This window comes from Catharus ustulatus, chromosome 12 (assembly GCF_009819885.2).
Source record: "Catharus ustulatus isolate bCatUst1 chromosome 12, bCatUst1.pri.v2, whole genome shotgun sequence".
Classification (NCBI taxonomy): Eukaryota; Metazoa; Chordata; class Aves; order Passeriformes; family Turdidae; genus Catharus; species Catharus ustulatus.
Window position 1 is genome coordinate 11258989 of NC_046232.1, and position 24169 is coordinate 11283157.

Sequence of the window (24169 nt, forward strand, 5' to 3'; positions counted from 1 at the left end):
TGCCGTGCTCTGCCAGGCTCCGCGGGCTGCTGCCCCGCCGGGCCTGCTCCTGCCTCGGCACCGGGAAATTGGTTATCGTGGCCAAGCCACTGAGAGCGGGCTCTGGGGTCTGTCACATTCTGTAGGGCATCCCAGCGTTTGTGTGGGCTGTTAAACTGGCTCACTACACCGTGCAATCCGGTGTGGTAATGCGAGACACCTCTCTTTATAAAAATATCCTATTTTTAGTCTAGAGAAAACTGGATTGATAGGGGACACTCCAAGTTTTCTGCTGATGACAGTGTTTTCTGTGTACCTTGTGTCACTACAAGCATCGTACCTCAGGGATGGCAGGTGTGTGTGGATGTGCTGGTACAGTCATGCTGCGAGAAGGGGAGAGGCCAGACGTGCCATGGAGATCTTACACAAATGGAGGAGTTGCCATTGGAGGGCCTGTCCCCTAACGGGGTTGGAGAACGAGAGGATTCAACAACTACATTTCAGCCAGGTACTCGGTTTTGCCAATGGAAATGTGTTGTGAGCTCAAGCAGTTTCCATCAGTGACTTTAGAAAACAGGGAGGTCTTGGAGTCTGAACAGGAAAGTTTAGAAAATGTGGATATGCCTGCCTCCATGTAGCCTTCCAAAATACTTCTGATTTCTTGCCCAGGAAGCTGAACTGTGTCACAGCACCTAGTGGTACAATAATGTTGGTTGGTACTGGGCACATGAAAGGCTCAAACAATTTCTCCTCTGTAGTTTGTGGTGTGTGTGGGTGATCAGTTATGTGAAAGGTTCTGGGAGAAAAGAGAACAGTGCTGTCTTCTATATTGTGCAGAAAGGTTAATACCAAAGTAAGTCAATAGATTCCAACAACTCTAAGCTGAACATAATAACACCATGCTCTTGTGTGTATGTTTTTCAGACCTGCTATATGTGCTCTAGCCAGGGTGGGTGATGCCAGGAAGTCATGACAAGATGGAAGGGGTAAGTCCACTGATGTCAGAGTTTGGGATGTGTACAAATTAATGACGACTCTCATACTCACTGCTGTCCAAACTGGACTCAGAGAATCCCTTTTATTGTTTCTCTTATATGAAAAAAATGTGTGATACAATCTTTGATCTTGCTTGTATGTGCAAACCCCAGCCATATGTAGAAAAGTGTTGGGGAGGAGCTGCCTGTGCAATTAGCTTTACCCCATTTCAGAGCTTGTTAAAACATGCTAATAATGTTGATTACGTTATAACATGCTGTGGTTGCCTCAGGTTGGAACACATTTGCCTATCAGCATGTATGTTCTTGTGTAGCAGTATTAAATAAATAAAGAAAATAATTTTAAACAGTAGAAATTGGTGTGCTTTTTAGTAGAATGTATAAGATTATTTAGCTAAAAAAATTTACATCTTCTAAAAGTGGGGTAAAATAGAAACCGGCTATCCTTACTTGTCTACATCAGACATCCAGTGTCTCTTACATTTAGTTTTGGTGAATCCTGTAAAAATCAAGACACGATTATTTTACGATCATAATAATGAAAACTGATATACAGTGCTAATGGACTAAATGCAGACTGCATTCTTCACCTCTACTGAAAGCTTGTCATTAATATTGAAAGTCTGGCTTTTCTGTAGCACTGCTGCTAACACCACAAAGTCTTCCTGTTTATTGGCACACGCCTGTGAGGACATTGTAACATTTTCTGTGTCTACTTCTACTACGTAAGTGAAAGCCCTAACATGACATGCTAAATCCTTGTTGAGAGACATACACACTTTGCCAACAACGAGAGAAAAGTGCTGAAGATTGGATTTAAGGTTTCTGTGCCCAGGGTGACCAGTGGCAGCCCCGAGCTGTTTGGATTTGTTCTCTAGTGCCGCCTTCTGGCTGAGCAGGCCCAGAAAAACCAGTCCACAGGTGACAACATAGGAGAAACGGTTACTCCAATACTGTTATTTGTATTTTGTACAAAGCTGCATTAGGTAGGTCAAAGGCAAATAAGAATGGCTCTGTAAACAATGTTATTACAGGTATTCCTCTGATTATCTAGTGGCTATCATAACGTCTAAAATAACAGACTGGAATTTTGTTGTTGGTATGTTTTCCTGATGTATGACAATTATGAGAGCCATGCTTCACAGTAGCAGATGTATGACTTGGAACAGCTTTGGGGAGAACGTGAGCACAACCATTTTGCACTGTTGAAATAAAACTGGAGACATATTTCAGGACCAGGGCTGTCAGGTTAGTACCAGCCTGGGACTGATGGCCAGAGCTGTCTGAAAGACGAGCAATGACTGAAGACAATTCTGGAGCTGTCATCGTATCAAGTCGTATCTCTATGATCCCAAAGCGTAGCTTCCCCCGTATTTGCAACTGGTGAGGTGACATCTTGGGTACTGAATCCAGTTCCCAGACCCTTAATTCAAGGACATTTTGGGGCTGGAGCAGGTCCAGAGAGGGGCAATGAAGCTGGTAAGGGACCTGGAATGCAAGTCCTGTGAGGAGCAGCCGAGGGAGCTGGGGTTCATCCTGGAGGAGCTCAGGGGTGACTTTATCTCTCTCTACAACTCCCAGATACGAGACGGTGGCCACATAGGAGGGAGTTGGTCTCTCCCAGGTAACCATTGCAAGAACAAGAGGACAGATTTGAGTTGCACCAGGGAAGGTTTAGGTTGGACATTAATAATTTCTTCACAGAAAGAGTGATTAGACATTGGAAAGGCTGCCCAGGGAGGTGGTGGAGTCACCGTCCCTGGGGGTGTTGAAGGAAAGACTGGACCTGGCACCCAGTGCCATGGTCTAAGCTGACATGGTGGCGTTGTGTCACATGTTGGGCTCTTACGATCTCTGAAGCCTCCTCCAACCGAACTGATTCCGTGACTATCTCCAAAGCCCTGCCTCAGACAAGCAAGGCAGCTAAATCCATGCTCAGACAGTACACCCTCACCTGGGAGCACAAGCGCAGCCCCAGTAGCCAAGAGGCGTGAGACGCAAGCCCCGTCACCCTGTGGCACAGAGTAACCCGGGATAGCGACCCCTGTCCTTATTCCCTAAGCTGCTCTAGGGAGGCCACCCGGGCCCGCCGAGAGCGCGGGCCGGCCCTGCCCCCGCCGGGCGGGCAGCGGGACGGAACATGGCGGGGCCCCTCCAGCCCGCGCTTCCCCGCCTTTCCCCGCGGCGGCGCGCATGCGCGCTGTGCAGCGGCGAGGCCGTATCCCTCCGCGCGCCCCTTTTCCCTCGATGTCTGTGTTAATAAGGTAATTCCCGCGCCCATGGTAAGTGCCGGGCGCCCCTCCGGGCCCGCCCGGGGCGCCCCGCGCCGCCTCGCGCCCGCCCGCGCGCCCGCGGCGGGGCAGAGCCGCGCGGAGCCGCGCCACTCCCCTCCGCCCGCCGTGTCCCTCCGCCGGGCGCGGCGCGGACTCTCGTGTGGGGCTCTCGGCCTGCGGAGCCCCGGGTCGGTGCGGCGGCGGCGGCAGGGCCGGCAGCACGGTAAGGGCCCGTCCCCGCGCCTGGTCTCTCCCTCACTCCCCCCGGGCCGGCCAAGCTTTTCCAGGTCAGTCTGCGCCTTTGTATAGGGCCCTGTTACCGGATGTGGAAGTTGATCTCTTCGCTGGTAAAAAATAATTCCACTTCCCCCGGAACCCGGCGCCGCGGCTCCCTCCGCAGCGCCCAGCCCAGCCAGGATTTCCTGTCGGGGAGAGCGGGCGGCCGGCCGGCCTTCCGGGGACCCCGCCGCGCGGGGGGCGCGGGCAGCGCGCTGGGCCGCGGCGGCGGCCTGGGCGGCCCGCGGGGCGCGGGCGAGCGCGACGCGCCCGGCGAGGGACCCGGGAGCTGAGGGGCAGAGCGGGGCTCGGCTCGTCCCGCGGCTTTCTCCGCCGGGCAGCGCGGTGTGCGCCGCGTGGGCACGGTCCCGAGCCCCGCGTGGGCCGGGGGGGCCGGTGGGGCCGCGGCCCGGGCTCCTGAGGCGGCGGGGCTGCGTGCGCGAGCTTGGCGCCAAAGGTGCCCTGGGGAGAGGCGGCTCGGGCGGGAAGGGAGCGGTTTCCCCTCCGCAGTGCCCCTCACCCGGAGTCTGTAACTCTTGCTTTGGACTCTTAATAAAGCGTATGGTGGCAGCATAAAAGCGGGATACTGTATGTTAGTGCGAATTGTCTTTTTTTTTCTGTTGTCCCCACATAGTCAAAGTATTTTCCGTTGGTAGGACAGTGGTGACACGTCTGTGAAATCCCCTGTAGGAAGTCGTCTGTGGTCGTTCTTAAGGCATTTGTGTATTTTCCTTTAACCTGCTTACTAAGGTGGCTTTGATTTAACGGTGAATGCTTCACAATTGTGAATGCACACCCTGTAGTTCTTCAGCCTATTTTAAGTTATTCGTTATTTCTGAATTATTAGTAAGACCGTGCAGTTAGCTGCGTTTTGCATACACACAAATATTTGTAAGAGAACGTAAGTGTGCCATGTGAGTAAGGTTAAGAATATATGTGGCAGATATACACTAAATAGAGATACTTGTTTGTGACCCACTTTCTTTGCTGAAAACACTTTGTTTTCTAGTCGAGTTTTTTTTTTTGGGCCTATGTGCCAGATAGAAACTGTCGAGGAAAATTCCTAATGATAAAATAGATGTTGTAGGTAGGAGGTGGATGATTTTTATTTGATGGTATTTTCAAGCTTAACCTGAGACAGCTTCCTAAGGCTATGGTACAGTTCAAAGGCTACATCACAAGCCTTTGGATTCTTCATGTCAATCACAGCCGTTGCAAATTAATCTTTTTGCTATCAAGTGTCAAATTAATTTGTGAAAACTGTGTATCTTGTTGGCAGTGCCAGTCCAAATCTTGGTGCCAATGGTTCACCCTTGTTGCATAATAACACTCTTTAGATGTTACAGATAATGGCTGAATCTCTGCTTTCCTTGGTGAGAAAAAACTTTTCTACAGTCTCTGTTATTTAATTGAGTTCATTGTTGATTGGTGCTTGTTTAAGTTAATGTGTGGGCCTGATAGGAGGACAGAGCTGTATTAATAACAGGCCTGGCTGTCTTTACCACTAAGCTATTCAACAATATTTGCTTTTCTCAGATCAGGTATTTTTCATTTGATGCATGTCTGACATGAAGGTCATGTTGCTGTTCAAGCAAACCTAGAGAGAATTTAATTACAGATACAACAGTCAGAGGAAAGCTGAAAGCACTGGAATGAAAGCTGACTGCAATTAATGTATTAGTGTAATGTTCACTATCACAATAGAAATTCAGCAGTCAAAGTCTATAATGTTTATATTAAGGTTTTAAGTATTGCTTGTGAAATCATTATTAAAAGATGTTTGATTCACATAGGAAACCCGATAGGAACTTTCTGAGTTTATCCTATGTACTGCTAATTGATATGTACATTAAAATGATGCCAAAGTGTTCAACTACTCTGCTGTACTTCAAAATATTGACTTTGATACGGACAGGCACATAAAATTAGCCAGAAATGGCTATTCTGAATTTCTAGCAATACTGTGAGATGTTGAAATAGGTAGGGTGGTAGCATTTGAGAGGGTCAGGTCTGATGAAGCAGGTTACATTGTTTTTTTCTTAAGTAGTGGAAAGAAAAAGACATTCTGAAAGGGCATTCTTTTTCCAGATGTAATGGCTGTGAGAAATGATAGGACTCCAGGCATCTTCTAGGTGCAATTCTGCCATCTGTCACTTGAGCAGGGGAAAGGGTTTAAGGAGCCTTTAATGAAACTTAGTGATTGCAAATCCTTATCAGAGGTGTGGTGTGTATTGATTCGGGTACTTTGGGTGAGTGGCACTTTTGCAGTCCATGCTGCTCTAGAGTAAGGATGTCTTTCAGGAGTGCACCTTGGCACAAACAGTGGGCTGGGAGATCTCCATGCTGCAGATGTTCTGCAACAGCTGTTTTGTGCCTGGTGATCTTGACCAGTGCAGCTCAGCACTGCAGTGATAGAAGAGGAACAGGTCTGGGTTCTGGGGGCAGAACACCAGTCTGAGAGATGCTGCACCATTTTAAGCCAAACTTAATTTTAATTTGGACTGCAAACTGCTTCTCTCTTCTCTGTAGACTGTGGTGTGGTAGCCCAGGCATACCAAGTTGCCAGGTTTTTAGCTCCACTTGCTTCCCATGGAGCCTAATTCGCACACAGTGCCGCCTAAACTCCTGTTGAGTGCTCCTCTATGCCCTTCTGGTAACAGTGTGATCTTCAGAGTTTCATAGAGTGTATAAAAACCTAAATCTCAGATGGATGTGAAAAAGTAGTATAATTGTCTTTTGAACATAAGTAAAATAGAAATAATAATTTGATGTTATTTTAAATTGCCAGTTAATTGTGGCATCTGGCTAATGATACTGTGCAAATTCGTTGCAGTATGGGGAAGTTCAGGAGGTGATTAATCCAGAGAAGTCTAAACCAAGCAGAAGCTCTTCCCTATTTACTCAGTTGTAGACAAAACCCTCTCTTCACACAATTGTGTAGGAGCTCTTAGAAGTCTGGAAACATTATCACATTGCCATAAGAATTACTCCAACAGTCTCAAGCCTTTATTTCAGAGCCAGTGATGTTTTTATTCTCAGAAAAAGTCCTCATGCAAAGTGTTACACAGCTGTCATGCTAGCAGAGCTTGATGGAAATGACACAGTGAAGAGAACCCTCTAACACTGCTCAGCAGAGTTGATTTTAACACTGTGGAGTAGCAGCAGAGTGCTCTTTGAAATAGCAATCTCATTTCAATTTTAAATGTATGATTGGATCTTGCTTGTGATAGTATCACTGCACTGTAGTAGTGTTACTGAGTGATCTGGAGACAGCAGCTGGAAAGGTTTTTTAGGATGGGAGGCTGTGACTCTCAGACCCTTCTGGCTGTGTCCCAGTACTGTGCACGGGTATAGGGGAAGTTTGGTGTGTTGTTACTCAGGGCTTTCTTACAGTACCCATCCTTGGAATGGGCTGATGAGTGGAAATCAGCTTTGGGCTGACTGCTCTTCAGAAATTTTGTGAGTGCTAGTATTCGTTGGTTAAAGTCACTTAACATGCATGAGTTTTGTTGGAAATGCCTTTTCATTTGCTGCTGTTAGTGCATTAGTGACGTTTAATGGGGTTTTTGTTATTTTAGTTGAACAGCTGAAATTTGCTGGGTTTTTTTCTTTTTTCCACTAGATGGCCCAAGCATGCTTCCAAGTACCCCGTGAAACTGAAACTTAATTCTTTTCTCTTTTAACTGAAATTAAAATTCTTCATTACAAGGCCAACCTGCATGTCATTATATACCAACCTGTATGATGCTTTGTGCTAGTTTAAAATGCAAACACTTTATATCAAATAAGAGAGTGTTGGTTGATGTAAGGAATATGTGGTAATGAAAGGTTTGTTTTTTTCTTGATTAGGACATTTTTTATCAAGTGTAATATAAAGCTATTTAGTTTTACATTGAGAAGAGAACTGGTGTGCTTTCATTGACTGTGCTCCACAGTAATTCAGGAAGTTCAGGGAGGCTCTGAAAAGGTTGATCTGAAGTTTGTCCCTAACATCTCCTGGGAGTTTTGCAGGCCATCTTAATTGATTTTTCTGGGAGGGTGGCTTGACTTTTGCTGCATAGGGTTTTCATAACAACTTTGCAGTTCATTTGCAGTATATAGATGTGGGCAGAGGGTTCTGAATAGGCTGTTAAATGGATAGACTAATTTAATTCACCTATTTCAGTTTTACAGACATCAAGTACAAGCTTGGTATCATGAGTGTCTTTTTAGTTAGTGGAGGAAGATGGGCATACACTGAAGGCAGTGCTTCCATGAGGCTGAAAACTGGAACGAGGCTGAAAAAGTGGTTGGATGTTCATCTGTAGAGAGACATTCAAAACTCAATAGGACTGAGCCCTGGGCCAGCTCTGACTGGGATATTGAACTAGGTAACCTAAAAAGGTCCCTTTCAGCCTTAATTATTCTGCAATTCCAAAATGAGATTTTATTAGTTCCTTTGCTGCACTGCAGTTTAAACAAAAAATAAATATAAGGAAAATGTAACCTCAATATTTTGTATTAAGTTCCAACTTTCCTTTGCTTCTGAGGGCCTTGATGTGGTGGTGTTAGACCACCAGAAAAAGAATGCAGGTCTCTGAGTGTACTTTTCCTCCTTAACTTGCAATCCCCACTGGGGGTGGAAAAAAGCACTTATAAAAGGAGTGCTCTATTCCTTCATTTCACTGCTGCACTTGCCAAGTGCCATCTCTTGCCTTTTGTTTGGTATTGTTACTTCTAGTATTTCTCTTCAATGGGTGTGACAGATTTTCTCTTATTCCATTCCTTAGGATCTTTCCTAGCTTTTCTCTTTCTCTCTTTATAGAAGAGAGACAGCAGTTGTCCCTTCCCTGCATCTGACTGTATTCCTTTTTTCCTTCCTTTTCCCATTGTCAGTATTTTTCCTGTCCTGCCACCTTCCTGCCTCTCTTCCCTTTTCCGGCTGGAGACAAATCAGTGTGTTCACATGTACCAGAGGGTTGAACACAAATGGAGTATTTTGGTGACAGGGATTTTGCTTCCTGCAGTCAGTTCTGTAGACAGAGGTCATCTGCTCTGGGTCACAGTCCTGCTGATAGGTGTTCAGTTCTGCATTTGCAGTATTTGGCTCTCTTTTCTAGTTTCTTCCAAAGTCAACAGCTTCCAGTTTATTGAGCAATGTGCCAGTTGAGTCAGGTACAGAGAAATTTCTAAAGATTTTTTTTTTTTTGTGATTGATTTGTATGTTTAAAAGGATTTCTTTCCTGGACTGGTATACTCTTCACTTTGTGTAGGACATTGGCTGCATGGCCTCACAACTGCTGTTATTAGTAATACAGGCTTAACTTTGTTAGTGACTGGAAACTAAACTGATGAAAGCAATTCCATTTTTAGCATCCTGGTAGTGGAAAACATAGCTATAGGTATACTGAAATGTTAGTAGTAGTATATTTTAGTAAGTAGTGTAAGTTATGGTTTAGTTCTAGTTTTCTTTACTGAACAAATTTAATAGCAAGTATGAAATGGGATGAGTTTAAAAAGTTGTTTCTAGCAAATCTTTGATGCAACAGAAACAGGTGTAATTTGTCTACATATATTATTGCAAGTATTATATGGAACCTTGGTGTAAAAGGGACGTTATCCAAACATGATGTGAAAGTTTTTCAGCTAGTATCTCAGTCATGTCTCAAAACTTTGCACTTCACATGTCTTTACTAAGAGTAGACAGTTAAAGCAGGTAGTAATATTTGTTTTCAGGCAAAGATTTTACTTCAATAATATGCTTATTGTGTCGTTTTGCATCTGGGGGTACAGAAATTATATTTTAGGGTGAACAAAAATAGTGATAGACAAGATGCAGAAAGGTGTTGTGTTTCATATCTATTTCAGTGCATTTACATAGTGGTATCTCCTAAGTACATTAGGCATTTGGGATAAGTGGATGTAGTGCCTTTGGGTGCATGACATAGCAGCCTCAATGAAACACTGTTTGAAAGCTGGACAAAGCTGCAGAAGGTTGCAGGATCAGGTGAGAGCTTTGAAACCACCTTCTGCTATAAGAAATGTGCATCCAGTTCAGTTTAAATTTTGTTTAACTTTACAGCTACAGTGGTTACAGCATCATAATACTGAAATCTTCACACCAGTATCAGTTCTGTTTGGCTGGCAAAAGTAATTCTAAAATCAGACTGCTTATTGCAATCAATAAAACTTATTTTTATGGTTAAAATACCAACTCCAGTTTCTGAACTCTTCAGAGTAGTTCAGAACTAATAATTAAAAAAAAATAAAGGCAACATGTATGTATTTAAAGTAGTGTTAATGTTATTATTTTGTCTTTATATTCCTTTATGTTCTTCACTAGATGTCACTAGTAGATTTGGGAAAGAAACTTTTAGAAGCTGCACGAGCAGGTCAAGATGATGAAGTTCGCATTTTGATGGCAAATGGAGCACCTTTTACCACAGACTGGGTAATGAAAACTTCTGCAGTGGACAATGTAAATCATCTTAATTTTCCCATCTGAAGAAAGAAATACTTTTCTTAACAATTTAGCATTTATATTATAGTTCTTTTTGGACTTCTGCATTCACATCATCTAATGTTTAATTCAAAATTAAAATTGTCTGCTTCTTCATATGACCTCTTACTAATTTTAGCTCTGAATGAGCTCATTCTGGTGTGGAATGGTTAATGGGAAAAAGTAGCAATCATCCTCCTAGTTATTGTGTTTATGCATTTAGTATAGTAAGAGATCTGAATTATGAAACCAGTCCTAACTACCTAATATGGGCAGCTGAGAGTTCCCTGATACAGCGGTACTGAGTTTTCTTTTGGAGGTGCTGACTTTTGAATAGGTTTTAGAGAGAGGTCAGGTATCCAAAATTCCTAGGGCATTTACAAGCTCTTAAGAGCCTTAATCTGCTTAGTGACCTAGCCTTCAAATTAACTCTGTTTTGAGCAGGAGATTGCACTTAATTGACTTCCAAAGGTCCCTGTTGGCCAACACTAAAAATGGGGTTAGGCCCCTTGAAATGTTACACGTCAAAAAGATAGAAAAAAACAGAGCAAAAATAAAGCAACAACAGACTTCCCTCCCCCATTCATATTCTATAAAAGCCACAACAGCTTCTCTCCTTGAGACTGCAAGGGAAAATGGCTTTGAAGTGGTGGCTTGACACCTGGGTTTGGTAGCTTCAGAATAAGAAATGCTTAGTGCTGACATCTTTTAGAGGTGCATGTTTTGTGTTCCATTACAGTTGGGAACATCTCCACTTCATCTAGCAGCACAGTATGGACACTACTCCACCACGGAAGTGTTGCTGCGAGCAGGTGTGAGTCGGGATGCCAGAACCAAAGTGGACAGAACTCCATTACATATGGCAGCATCAGAAGGCCATGCCAGCATAGTAGAAGTCTTACTTAAGGTAGGAACTGCTGTAACAAGTCTGAAGTGAGGTTATTGCGATGGTTTATGATCAGATATTTGCAATTTGCTTTTAGTCATGAAATTTTATAAATATTTAAACTGTGTGCATTGAGAGCTTTGTTTTCCAATTGAACTGTAATTTATTTTACATTAAAATCACCATGGTTTCAGGTGAATTATTTACTGCTGTTTCAAAATAAGAATACTCCCTAATTGGATATTGCATTTGGTAACAGATTTTAGAAATAACATGTGCTTTAGGGAATCTGTAATCCTTTTGAGGTAAATGATGTGTTTGGTAGATAGATTGGATTACTTTTAATAAATGTGTAAATGTAAGCTAACAAGGCATTTCTCATGGAGAAAGACAATTTTGGGCTTTATTCTGTGACCAGCATTATTTAATGAAGGTATTTCTAATGACATAAGCAATGATCTTGTTTGTAGCATGGTGCTGATGTCAATGCGAAGGACATGCTCAAAATGACTGCACTTCACTGGGCTACTGAACATCACCACCAAGAAGTTGTAGAACTCTTGATAAAGTATGGAGCAGATGTTCATGCTCAGAGTAAATTTTGCAAAACGGCATTAGATATTGCAGTGGACAATGGAAATGAAGACATTGCAGAAATATTACAGGTAACTTTAAATTCCTCATGTTAAATAACTTACAGCAAAGTACTTGATTACACATGTCACAAACTAAGCTTTTACTGTACCAGCTGTGACACCATATATTGATAATGCCATTCTCCAATCATTATATGAAATGAGGTTAATGTTAGTAAACATTACTCAGTCAAAGAACATTTTCACCACCTCCAAAGTCAAGTATAAGTATTCCTTATTTTCTTAAATTTGAGTGATGTAACACACAGAGATAGGTGGACTCTTTGCAACTGAGATGTGAAGAAATAACTCCCTTCTCTGACAGTATATTTTAACTATCCCCTAGTATTCAGTTAGCTTCATATATGGATATTAGTTTCCTAACAGTTGGAGTTCAGACAGGAGAGAAGAAATGCCATTTTTTCCAGAATTAGAAAAGCTAAGTTTGAATTGTTGAAGAGCTGATTATAATAGATAATTCCATGGAAATGTGTGCTCACTGTTCAATAGTGTTGTTAAAGGCAAATTAAGTGACAAGTATTACTGAGGAAAGAATTCAAAGCAAATGAAAAATATCATTTTCCTGCTATATGAATCTTTAGCTTCCCTGTGTCTTTAAATGTCTGAACTTCTGATGTGTTGCTTTAGCCTCCTCCTGATTGCACAAAGGGTGCAGTAAACAGAAGTTAGTAATAATTAATAGAAAGGTAAAAAAACTGCCACGTGCATTTCATGGCAACTGCAAAGCTTTCAGAGTAGCTTTTCATTACTTGTATCTGCCCTAGCAGTCTTAGTTCTTCAGACTTCTCTTTGAGATAAGTGAGCTTGCATATCTGCAAAAGAACCTTGTCCTGTTATAATAACTGGTAGAGAGAAGTAGTGGTGTGTTGTTAAACTCTTTCACTCCAACATCTTTAGATTTCAACAAAAAAGAAGTTTCCTGTGTACAGTAATTTTGCGATTACAAGCCGCACCATTTTGACTAAAATTTTGGTCCGAACCCAAAGTGTGGCTTATAATCAGGTGCAGCTTATACATGGACAAAGAATGAAAAGTTGCTGTTTTAGTTTGGAGGACAGGTATCTGCTGAGAAAGGCAGGAGCTTCTCTTTGAAATGGAGAATGTAAACCCCCTCCCTCCAAATTATTGTAATTTTGAAATCAAGGGACTTTCAGGCAAAGATATGGCAATTAGGAATAACAGTTCTTTACTAGGGAAATTAAAATAGAAATACAGTACTACAAAGAAACAAACTCCAAACCCTGACAAAGTCAGAGTACAACCTGACACCCGTCAGGCAGGGTGTTGGCAGCAGTCCCATTCCATGGTGGCTGCATCCTCCTGCAGTGACAGATGTGGCTCAGTTGGAGCAGTGCTCCTGTACAAGGTGCAGTTTCCCTCCGGAGCTCCAGTGGTGATGTGGAGAAATCCGGTTTTCCTCTGGAGTCCAGTGGAGAAAGGGGATACCTTAGTGTCCCAAAACCTCTGTTTTTATCTTGGTAAGAAATGTTGGGCTGTTCCCCCTGGCTGGAGCAACTTCCAATGGGATGAAATAATTTTATCAGTCACACAGTGGGACTCAATGGCCATTAGCAGAAAATGACTCGCTGGAGGAAGAATGGGTTATGAAAAGATAAAGAACAATGCCTTACCTGGTTTCAATGGATGGCCCATTAGCAGAATATCTCCCATGGAGATAAGGATCACTGCCCCCACCCTCAACAGATGGTGATAGAATTTTTATCACACTGTATTGTAACCCAAGGCAGTTGTCGACACCCGGACGTGCATCTTATAATCAGGTGTGGCTTATAATCGTGAAATTACTGTGCTTAGAAATAGGACACAGTGTATGTGTATTGCATGAGTATAATGAGGGAGATCCTCCTTGTTTGTGTGAAGTGTGCAGGAGTTGTAGCTCTTCTACAAGGTTAACAATTCTTTTATACCTACAGTGGGAATGATGTTGTTCCCTTTGTGTCCCAGATTGCAATGCAGAACCAAATCAATACGAATCCTGAGAGCCCAGACACTGTGACGATACACGCAGCCACGCCGCAGTTCATCATTGGACCTGGAGGGGTGGTGAACCTAACAGGTCTGGTATCTTCTGCAAATACATCCAATAGAACAGGTATTTAGATGCTTCAAGGATGGCTACTGGGATTTTATACTTTCACTGATTTTCACCTTTTAGTGAAAAGGTTTGAGGAAAAAAAGTGGTAAGAATAGTTACCATGTTCCTCGTCGGTGTTTTTTGTGTGCTGTAAGTATGTACGTACCTAAAACAACAATCTTCAGACGTGAACTATCAGAAGTTCTATTTACTTAACAAACTTCACTTCAGAATAGCACTTCTGTTCAGCAGAATGCTGCTGAAAATGGAGTGTGTACTAGAATTTCAGTGCAATAAAAATAGAAAAAGGGACTTTGCTGGTGTTAAATTAATCAGCTATTTTTTTTCCATCCTTCTAGATGAAACAGGAGTGTCTGCTGTACAGTTTGGAAATTCATCAACATCAGTATTAGCTACGTTGGCAGCTTTAGCAGAAGCATCAGCTCCACTGTCTAATTCTTCAGAAACACCAGGTTAGAAAGCTAAGTCATTTAAACTAATTTATTAAATTTAAAGTACACAACTACAAGTTTCCTTCAGCACATGTAGTAGTGTGGTAAATGGTGATTCTATGGGTGTAGATATAGAAGGAGAGCAAGGAAGGAATAATGACCATATTTATGGGACTATTTTCTCTTAAGACAAAATCTTCCCTTTTCTTTCATAGTTTGAAGAAGTTCTAGCAATGTTTCCTTCCAGAACTAAAACCCAGCACTTGAGTTTGACACTGAAAGAATCAGAGCTGTTTGCCTCAGCACCTAGTGCTGGCACTTACAATTTGTACTTTTTTGTGACAGTGGTCTTTCTTACTGCTGGGAAGCCAAATCTTACATGGAAGCCAAATCAAGTTCAATACAGCACCACTTATTCATGGGAGCTGCTTTGGTTTCCTGAATGAATCTCTGGGAATATTTAAGCAGTGTTATAGGACAGTAATCTCTAAACATAATGATCTTCAGGAGACAATGTCTACAGTCATTATTTCAATTACAGAGTGATTTTTCTGTGTTATATTGTAATTAACTTAAAAGATGAAAGCTTCAGAGTTTTATTTACCTTCTGTCATCTTGAACATCACAACACAGTCTATAGGGTTTTAATTTCATCTCTGTAGATAGAGAACACTCTAATATCTGTTATTTAAATCAAAGGCTTTGCTTTTACCCTGGCAAATTGAAAATAAAATACAGAGCTAGTGTTCTTGAATTTCCTTGATTGTGCTACCAGTGATCTTGCTCTTTGCCTCAGCATCTTGTTGTTTTATAAAAGGAAGGATGGTAGCACAATACCCCCATTTGCAGCCTACAATGCAAGCTGGGGTATGTGCTGTAATTCTGAATGCAGGCTTTCCTTGTCCTACCTTCATTTGTACAAGTGATACAGAACTGTGAGAGTTCACTGCTTTATACTCATGAATCATGAATTTGAAATGGATAGTTGAGCTAGAATTTTTCACTTTTACCTATAAAATTATATGCATACAGGGTTTGTTTTACTTCCTAAGCTTTTTCTTTCTTCTTCAAATGTGGAAAAATGTCAGCTCTGCAGAACTTTTCCTTTAGTCTTGTTTCATACTTTGTATAAGAAATAAAGTTGTGTTTGAAGTACTCATGGAGTACAGACAAAACTTTTAAGATTCTCTTGGGGTCCTTTAGTCTGTTACCATCTTGAAAACATTATATTAAGTAGAGAAATCTGGGCTGAGTCCTGAGGTACAGTGGCAAGCCATTGAGAAGTAGCTTCAAGGTAGTATTTAAAGTTTAATTTTTTTTTTAAATTCTGGTATTAGTGTAACTTAGTCCAGCTTGTGTACAATGCAAAAGTTCTTTGTGTTCTTAAAAGCAGCTCCTATTCTTGCTGACCTGTTAACACTAAACCCAAAGCATCAATTTTGTGGGGGGTACATCAATATTATTATATTGAGCAAGGATGGTGTTGCAGGTATATGTCAAAGTGTGAGTGCTTTACATTGGCCTGATGAAAGACTCTATTTAAAATATAATACATAGTAAGGTATTCATCAGGGGGGTCAAGTTTTGAAAACCATGGAAGAAGTTTTTTCTCAGCTGTACCAAAATGCAATTGAAATCATAAAATCTTCATTTGTAAATTGACTTAATTGCTTTACTAATCTGTTGCTAGTTGTGGCCACAGAGGAAGTTGTGACTGCAGAATCCGTGGATGGGGCCATTCAGCAAGTGGTCAGTTCTGGAGGTCAGCAGGTCATTACCATAGTTACGGACGGCATTCAGCTGGGCAACCTGCATTCCATTCCAACCAGTGGGATAGGGCAGCCCATCATTGTGACCATGCCAGATGGGCAGCAAGGTGAGTGCACACTTGTATGATTCCAGCTTGAGGAACTGTTTTAACTGCAGTAGCGTTATTGACTTTTTAGGTGCAAATAGCTCGGACCATTTTGTGTGTGTCTATGAATTCTTATATTAGGGAATGCTCAGACACAAGCCTCTGCAGTTCAGTGGGTTAACACATCAGCTGAGCCTCTGCTTTGGGAAAGAGTAACTCTTCTATTTACTAAACTATGGAGGAGACATGGGACATTTAAGAGAAAAGTGATAATTACTTACTTTGCCTTCAGTAAGTTTGATTTGTACTAGCTCATTACAAAAACTAGAAGATGGAGTAAAACAAAAACCTTGTTCTAATTCTTGCACTGTTGCCTTGCTGAAAGTACAATGGGGAGGTGAGGCTTGGATTTAGAAATCTGATGCATGAAGCAACCTGTGCAAGTCCAATGGAATGTCAGTATGCTGACACACTGATCTGACAAATGTCAGGTCTTACATGCCTTTGGGCCATGTGTGCTTTGTAGAAGCTGCTAGTGTCATAAATGCTATTTTGTGATGAAAACATATGTTTTGGGTGGGTTTTTTTAAAGATACTCTGCCACTATTTAGATAAAAATTATCCCTTTTGTGATTTCTTCATGGGGACTCCCAGTGTGAAGCTTGAAGAGTTGTACACAGGAGGCAAATTGCTTGGTTCACAGTCTGCCTGAACTAGTACACCTTGTTATCATTATGAGTGTGGGTGTAGACTGTAACTGAGGTGACAGTCACGTTTATTTGTCAGATGGCTGCATGAAGAATTAGAGTACTCTACTGAGAACCCTGCTTTTCTTATTCATGGCTAATAACAATGGATTTTTAAGATTACTTAAGGTGTGTTAATCAAAACAAAAGTAAGATTTGTATTTAGTATTTATTTAAGAAACATTATATTTAGTATTTATATAAGCAGCATTATATAAATGGTCTGCTACAGAAGTTGGAGTTGACAGATTGGTGACTCTGCTGCAGTTCTCTGTCATGTCTGTTTACTCTGAAAAATGGCAGTGATGTTCCAGAGCTAATTACTGTAGACCTCAATAATGAGGAATTTTAAAGTTCTTTACTATCGTACAAAAAAACCCTGAAGTTTTTAGTAGATTTTCACTGAGCTTACAGTGCACTTTGTTATATAGATGTGTTTTCACAAGCAGAAGTATCTGCATTTTTTGCTGTTAGTAAAATTGCTTAAATGAGTTTTATAAGTGCAAATATTGTTCAAAGTAGATGTGTTTACATGTACAAATATGTTTTCAGTGTTAACAGTTCCAGCAACAGACATTGCTGAAGAAACTGTAATAAGTGAAGAACCACCAGTGAAGAGACAGTGCATTGAGATTGTTGAAAATCGTGTGGAGTCTGCAGAAATAGAAGTAAGGAGTATATTACATGATCTGTGTTGAACAATGTTCAGGACTGAGTATCTGGTTATGGTTTTTGTATTGTTCAGAAGGTTAATTGCTGTGTTACCACAGAGTGAAGTGTGTGAAATGCTTAACTTGTTCAGTCTCTCCTGTAACTGAAATTCATCTTTTACAAAGTTGTTGTAAAAAGAAAATAGGAGGGCTGTTTGCTTGATCCTGTGATCATGCATTTAAAAGTGACACTTGTTGAAGTATATGAAAACATTTTTTTGTTTTTCTTGAAAATCACTAGCTGGTATTTAAAACTGGGTGCTGATACGTTATCAAGTGACTTAACTCTTTCCGCTAGGGGTGAATGAGAGCACTGTACCCTTCATTTTTCTGTTACAGCCACATGCTTCTGATTGTCAAATCATTTTTAGCAATGTTTCCTTTCCATTCATGGTATCTAGATAACTGCTGATGGAAGTGTGAAACAGTAAGATTCTGTGTTTGTTAATTTTTATCTGTGTGGAGTGCCCCACATTTTTTTAAATTCTGAAGCAGTTTATTTTTACACAACTTTGCGCCATCCTTTTTTTAAAAAACTATACTACAAAAGACCTAAAAATTTTGAGAGTGCTTTCCTTTTTATATGACAAATGGATATAGCTGTTCAGTTTAAAATTGTAGCTTTTTTTATACTAGCCACAAAAGATCAACCATCTCATTCCTTTTCCTGTTACTTCTAACTGTGCTGACCAGTTTTGGTCAAAAGTTTATGAAAATTGCTGTCTGCTTTGACTAGACTGTAAGTTCTCATTTTGTCAATTCCATATTTCATTTATCAAAGGTTGTATTCTTCAACTTCTGTTCATATTATCAAATTGTGCCTCATTGAATACTTTTTGTTGTACAGTATGTGCTGTATGTTATCCATGTCTAATAACAATAATTACCACCTCTCATCATTTGCTCTCCGTGTCCCTAAGTTGTTGCATCAAATACTTTTGGCCTTTGCAGCTTTGTGGTCATTACAGATTATCCTGACAGTTGAAATTTTCTTGCTGCATTTTTTAAGATGTATGACTGTTACAATAAAAGTATTTCCTTTGTTCACACTTTTAAAAATCTGCCTGAATTATTCATAAAGGAAATTACATTTCCTTAAGTATTTTATTAATTCTATTAAATACGTTTTTAAAAAATCCAGATTGGTTAAGGGATAAATTGACCTATTCCTAATTACAGATAATTGGTATAATTGTTGTGGTTCTCAGTTCTTACTTCTTACTGTGGTTCTTAAGTTCTTACTTTAGTAGCAGTGGCATTAAATAAGTGCACACAAAGTTGGTTCACTTAAAATTTCTTCATTACAGACAGTGGTAGATATTTAAATTTGGAGAGAGTGGGATGCCTCCCCTCACTGAAGTATTTAAAAAGTATTTTAGAATGTGGAAATACAGGAAACATTTATTGTTTTTCTTTGCCTTGCACTACTTCATTCCTTTATTTTATTATAAAGAGTTGATTCAAGCCGAATGCTTTTTTCAGCTGTTTTAAGTTCATAATGTGTGAACAGTTTACTGTAGTTTGAAAGATTTTGTAGTTGAAAATGCCCCTATCCATGTGAGGTGGCAAACTCTCCTGTGAAAGTTCTGTGGAACAGCTAAAGCTGTAGTGGTGTTTTTAAATTTTCTGTTCTGGGTCTGTTAAGTTAAAACATTTCAGCTCATTTTGAAGAGTGACAGCAGTTTCCCTAAGCAGTTTGATATTTTAAACATGGGATGGCAGCAAAAAAACCCTGTCACACAGATACTCTGTTTTTCATTTTCATGCATAATTCATTAACATACAGTGACCTTTATTTTAATTCTTTAATTTGACCGTTTCTCCTGTGTTGCATGTTTGAAAGGTGACACACAGAATCAGGATAATCATTTGATTAGACTAAAAAATAATCATAATTGTAAACTAATTATATTCATGGATTCATGTTCTGTGTCCTTGTGTTAAGAGTGGTTGGTTATTTTAGCTGTAGATGTTCCTGTTGTCAGTGGGAAGTTACATGTAATGAAGAAAATTCCCTGGTAAAATGGAAGATTTCTTTACAGCACTAATTTGGTTTTTGTCTGGGTGGGTGATACAAAAGGACTCCAGATCTCTTGAACACTTCTGGTTGTGTTCTAAAGAATGTCCCAAGAGCACTTTCTGGGTTTGATTAAAATGGTAGATGAGATACGGTCTTCCTATTCTAGATGTCAAAGTTAGAGAGCCAGTTTTGACCATTGAGTTCACAGTAGATAGTGTTGCTCCTCCAGAAGCACTGGGTTCTTTCCACTGTCACACAGACTAGTTGGCTTCATCCCCTTAACTCATTCTGTTCGTTGGGACTGTGGCAGTCTGAAAACTACAGCTGTTAGCTGCTGGACTAATCTATGTGCTTTGAATTGCTAGGCTGTCTAGTAGATACTGGTTTTATCTTCTGGCCATGCCTTGGAGACTTGGGGGTTTTTTCCTTTATTTCTTACCCTTTTCTTAATGTGCTGTACTGCTTTCACTACACAGTTCTAGTTCTCTCTTCTGTGGGAAATAGTCTTAAAATGTTGTTCAAGTACCTCCCCTCCTCCAAATGTTTGCAGTGTGCACACTCCACAGCAATTCCATCCCCAAATGTTTGCAGTGTGCCCCCACTCCACAGCAGTGATTCCATCCCCAAATGTTTGCACACATTCCATAGCAGGGATAGGCCCTTGCTGTTTGTAATGCACCACAGGACTTCCTGCCGGTGAACTACCAGTGGTTCTTATTTCTATGCAGGCCAGTAGATAGAGCAGCTTTGCTTCTTGACAGTATTAGGTTTTTGATGGTTTTTATGAGACCAGTTCATGGGATAGATAATGCCCAGCTCAGTACATCCCGTCTCAAGAAGGAAAGGCTATTTTCTACATGTGGAAGGATCAACTGTTTTGACTGATTCCTTGGAAATTGTCTTGTAGCTCTGTTTGCCAAAGCTGTAATCCATGAGGCTGTTTTATATAAGGTGTTGGTCCCCTCATACTGCAAAGATAACTTTTGGAAATAGCAGTATTTTTGGGCTGGGCTGGTGCTGCAGGATCATTGGTGTGTTTCAGATTCTCTGAGGTGTAGGCTCTGCTGTTCATTTGGCATCTGTCAGGATAGTTGCTACATGGGCTGACCATCCATAAAGTTGCCTTAAAAACAGAATCCAAATTTTCAGAGGTGGAAGCTGAACTTCCTTTACAAATAAGTAAGCAAAATCAAATGAGCTCCCATTTTATTAGCATGTGCTCCAAATGGAGCAAACCTTAGCCTGCTGCCTTAAGCTCTTAAAGCCCCTTGGAAAATCAAGTTGCACTTACTGGAGTTTGTTCTGTGCTCTAGCTAGTCTCTTTATATCCTGTTAATAACATCTCCTTCACTTGTTATTTTTGCTGTTCAGGTGCTGCTGTTAGCAATGATCTGACCACCTCTGTCATTGTATTTCAGCACGTTCAGCTGACATGTGACTGCTAAATGTGACTGTGAGAAGTACTGAGAACAGTAGCAAGTAGAAGGGAGGCAGAGTGTTTTGTATTTTTCTGCCCATGAAAATATGTGAGTGCATCAGAGGTGAAGAATAGGGACGCTCTTATGGGGTGTGGGGAACTGAAACTTCTAACAGCTGTTAGAGGTATTAAATGGGAATGTGGTATTGAACTGCTGGGATGGGAATATGGTGAAAAGACAACTTCCTTTCACTGGACCTTGTTTTTTTGATAAGTTGTTTTTCTGGGAGATGGCTTGCTTCTCTGGCAGCCTTCCTTGCTGTTCCTACTTAACAACTGCAGTGGAAAGAATGATTTTCAATGCAGTATTACCTTACTCATAAAAGTATGATGCACTTCAATGAAATGGTATTTGATTGAATATTTGATCAAAACAAAACTATTTCCCAACCAAATTGCTTTTTCAATTGGGGGCTCAGAGCAACATCAGACAAAAGGACAGTACCTACATCACTGGAGATTGAAATGTATTCTCTTTAGTTCCTAAGGCAGCTTCAGAGGAAGTGGCATTTCCCATGTCATTTTGCTTTGGAAACCATTTTATATCCACCCCCAACAAACTTGTATGCAGGATTTCTTTACTAGCTGCTTTTAAAAGGAAAAAAGCTTATCTGGCTAATTGCCTGTTAATTCATAAAGATGTCCTTGGGGATGTAATTAGACTTCTGGATTGCAGAGTATCAATCCTTGTTTAGAAACAGGTTTATGCTTTGGTCAGTGGGCAGCTGACACTCTCCAGTGCAGATGGCTGATAGGCAGCATTTTGTCATTTTTACTGTATGATTAGAAATACAGCAGCAAGGACAAGCCTGTTAGATTGAATGATTGGAGAAATGTAAATATATTCTGTTAGTGTTTAATTACCGTGCTTCCACTTTTTAAATTTAATTCTTTTTTGGTGAAGACTTGTGTGGTACCTTTGCAGCTCAGTAGACACAGGTTTGCTGTCTCCACACTTCCAGCCCTGTGTGAGGAGTTGGCTGGTTGATAATTGGGGTCTAATTTACACAGCTGCATTCATACAGGTTTGCCTGAGTGAGAACTGAACAGCTTCTCCATGATACCCTAACACTTGAACTGCATGTAAAGGAAAAGTATTTACCACTTTAGCTTGTGTTTGATGCTTATTTGACAAAATATTGCTGGTTCTGTTTCTAATAGGAAAGAGAAACTCTTCAGAAACAGCTGGATGAGGCAAACAGAGAAGCACAAAAATACCGTCAGCAGCTTCTAAAGAAGGAACAAGAAGCAGAGGCCTATCGGCAGAAGTTAGAGGCAATGAACCGCCTCCAGACTAATAAAGAAGCTGTTTAATAAAAAATGAACACACTGCAAAGCCTGTTACTTTCAAAAACCTGCAGTACAATCTTGAACTGTACACTATATAGGTACAGCCATGGGATTTCATGATAGAGAAGATGCTACAAGTTGATAACTGGACTTAAGCCGTGAGCTCTGATTAATTTCTTGTAACATAAAAACTCTGAATTTAGAAATTGTGAAAAGTATTTAAAATGAAATACTGTAAATAGTTGGTTTTTTTACAGTTTCAAAATGAGTTGATAAATCTTTTTGAAGGGATCCAGAAACATGAAAAGCCAATGTTTTTGTGAAATTTTTGATTTTAGTATGAATCTAACTTCTGAAAAACAGAACAGTTTTAAGGGTGATGTTGATTTAAGCTGACAATTTGAAATTTGATTATGTGACAAAATGAATTAACAGTTATTTCTACATGATAACAACTCAACTTCCCTGAATAAGACATTTCCAGGTGGAAATCTTTGTACAGCTTTAAGTAGTTGTCTCAGATTCTCTGAAAACCATTTTTGGTTTTTTTTTTATTTTAGGTGGTGAAATTTTTGTATTTAATTTCAGATATATCCAAGTAGATTTACATGTATATGAAGCTAATATTTTTTAAACTTTTCAGTTTGTACATATGCTGCATGTTTTTATAATTTCTACACATACATCTTGCATAGGTATTTTTCAGCAAAGATGAGAAAAATTATGAGAAAAATGTTTAGCCTATAGGTCATTTGAAGTAAGCTAGCAGCCAGTTTTATTGTGGATGGTATATTTCTTGGAAGAATGTAATTTGTAATTAAGAAGAACAAAAAAGTATCTTAATTTACATATTAAGAGGCAAAATTTGGTAGTGGAGGCATTGAAACTTCACTTTGTGTGTCTTACAGTTTTCCTGTACAAACATTTTAAAGTTCAGTAATGACTAGAAGAGAAGGTCTCCACTGGAACACAAATGGTAGCTATTTTAGAATATCCCTATTGCTCTCTGTTCCCCAATAGCCTTGAAATCACTTCAGTGATGCATTTTTTAACGGACTTTTGCATTTTAATTACGCAATTGGACAAATAATTTTTTTTATGTTGTAGTGATGCTCTTCCTACCCAGCATCATCGTTCCTCACCGTGATACTGTGTTTGTGTGTGTCTGTGCAGTGATCTATTATGCTTAAAATTTATATGGCACGTTACATCTTCAGAGCATTGTAAAATCTGTTAAAGAACCCTTACTGCACTGCCTGTGGCAGGTAAGTGAGTGTTACTGTCTCAGTTTTAGAACTGGTTTAAGTGCAACACGAGGGAGTGTGAAATGACTGGCTTAACACCGTGTGAACCTGTGGTCACCTGAGAATGGATCTCAGGAGTTCCTGGCTTCTAGTCCTGTGCTTAGACTGAGCTGCCTTAAGATTGTTCAGTGCTGTGTTACATTAAATTTTGAACTACTGTGCAGATCCGTTTTTTTTGTAAGATAAAAAACTCTTTGTGCTTTGCTTTGTTGTTCCATGTTCACTGCTTTTATGGAATTGTTTATATAAAGTTAAGCAAAAGGTCTGGTTTATCTATACTGTACACGGAAGAATTACCCTTAAAACTGTACTCTGGCCTACTTTTTCTATTTTACAATTAAATATCTTTTCCACATATACATAGTGTAGAATCAATTCAATTGGTTTGTGTGTGAATGAGAAGGTCAAAGCTGTTCTGTGTTAGGCATCTGGAAAAACATGAAAAAAAAAGTTTTGGGTCTAGAATGACTTTAAATGGTAGGAGGGAGGAATGGGGAAAGAATTGCATTGTACTGTACAAAACTTTGTCAAACTGGTCAAAATTTGACTTGGGTTTATAGATTTGCCAGTTACGAAAAATTCTGAGTATCTTCATGTTGTTACATGTTTGGCAAATTTGATTTTGATTGGCGAATTTGATCTAAAAATAATCAAAAGATAAAAATTGGAAATCTATG

General features: G+C 40.2%; 1 protein-coding gene across 5 annotated transcripts; it reads left to right on the top strand.

Annotated features, from left to right (window-relative positions):
• Positions 1-3187: 3187 nt before the first annotated feature.
• GABPB1 (GA binding protein transcription factor subunit beta 1) lies at positions 3188-23849 on the top strand. Of its 5 annotated transcripts, none has more exons than XM_033070947.1 (9): positions 3188-3238; positions 9846-9953; positions 10741-10908; positions 11358-11552; positions 13509-13620; positions 13998-14111; positions 15781-15966; positions 17244-17359; positions 22060-23849. In XM_033070947.1, exons 2-9 carry the CDS (start codon positions 9846-9848, stop codon positions 22210-22212), a joined length of 1152 nt encoding a protein of 383 aa, XP_032926838.1. In that variant the 5' UTR covers positions 3188-3238; the 3' UTR covers positions 22213-23849. The 5 variants fall into 5 exon arrangements, with proteins under 5 accessions (XP_032926838.1, XP_032926837.1, XP_032926839.1 ...); XM_033070946.1 differs by lacking the exon at positions 3188-3238 and adding an exon at positions 3388-3470; XM_033070948.1 differs by lacking the exon at positions 3188-3238 and adding an exon at positions 3514-3534.
• Positions 23850-24169: the final 320 nt, after the last annotated feature.

Bases quoted from the DNA above. Each gene is read 5' to 3' on its own strand.
- GABPB1 (XM_033070945.2), top strand. From the start codon at position 9,459: ATGAAACACTGTTTGAAAGCTGGACAAAGCTGCAGAAGGTTGCAGGAT. The intron at 11,553-13,508 runs GTAACTTTAAAT...TTTGTGTCCCAG, and splicing joins ACATTGCAGAAATATTACAG to ATTGCAATGCAGAACCAAAT. The intron at 13,621-13,997 runs GTCTGGTATCTT...CCATCCTTCTAG, and splicing joins AGGGGTGGTGAACCTAACAG to ATGAAACAGGAGTGTCTGCT.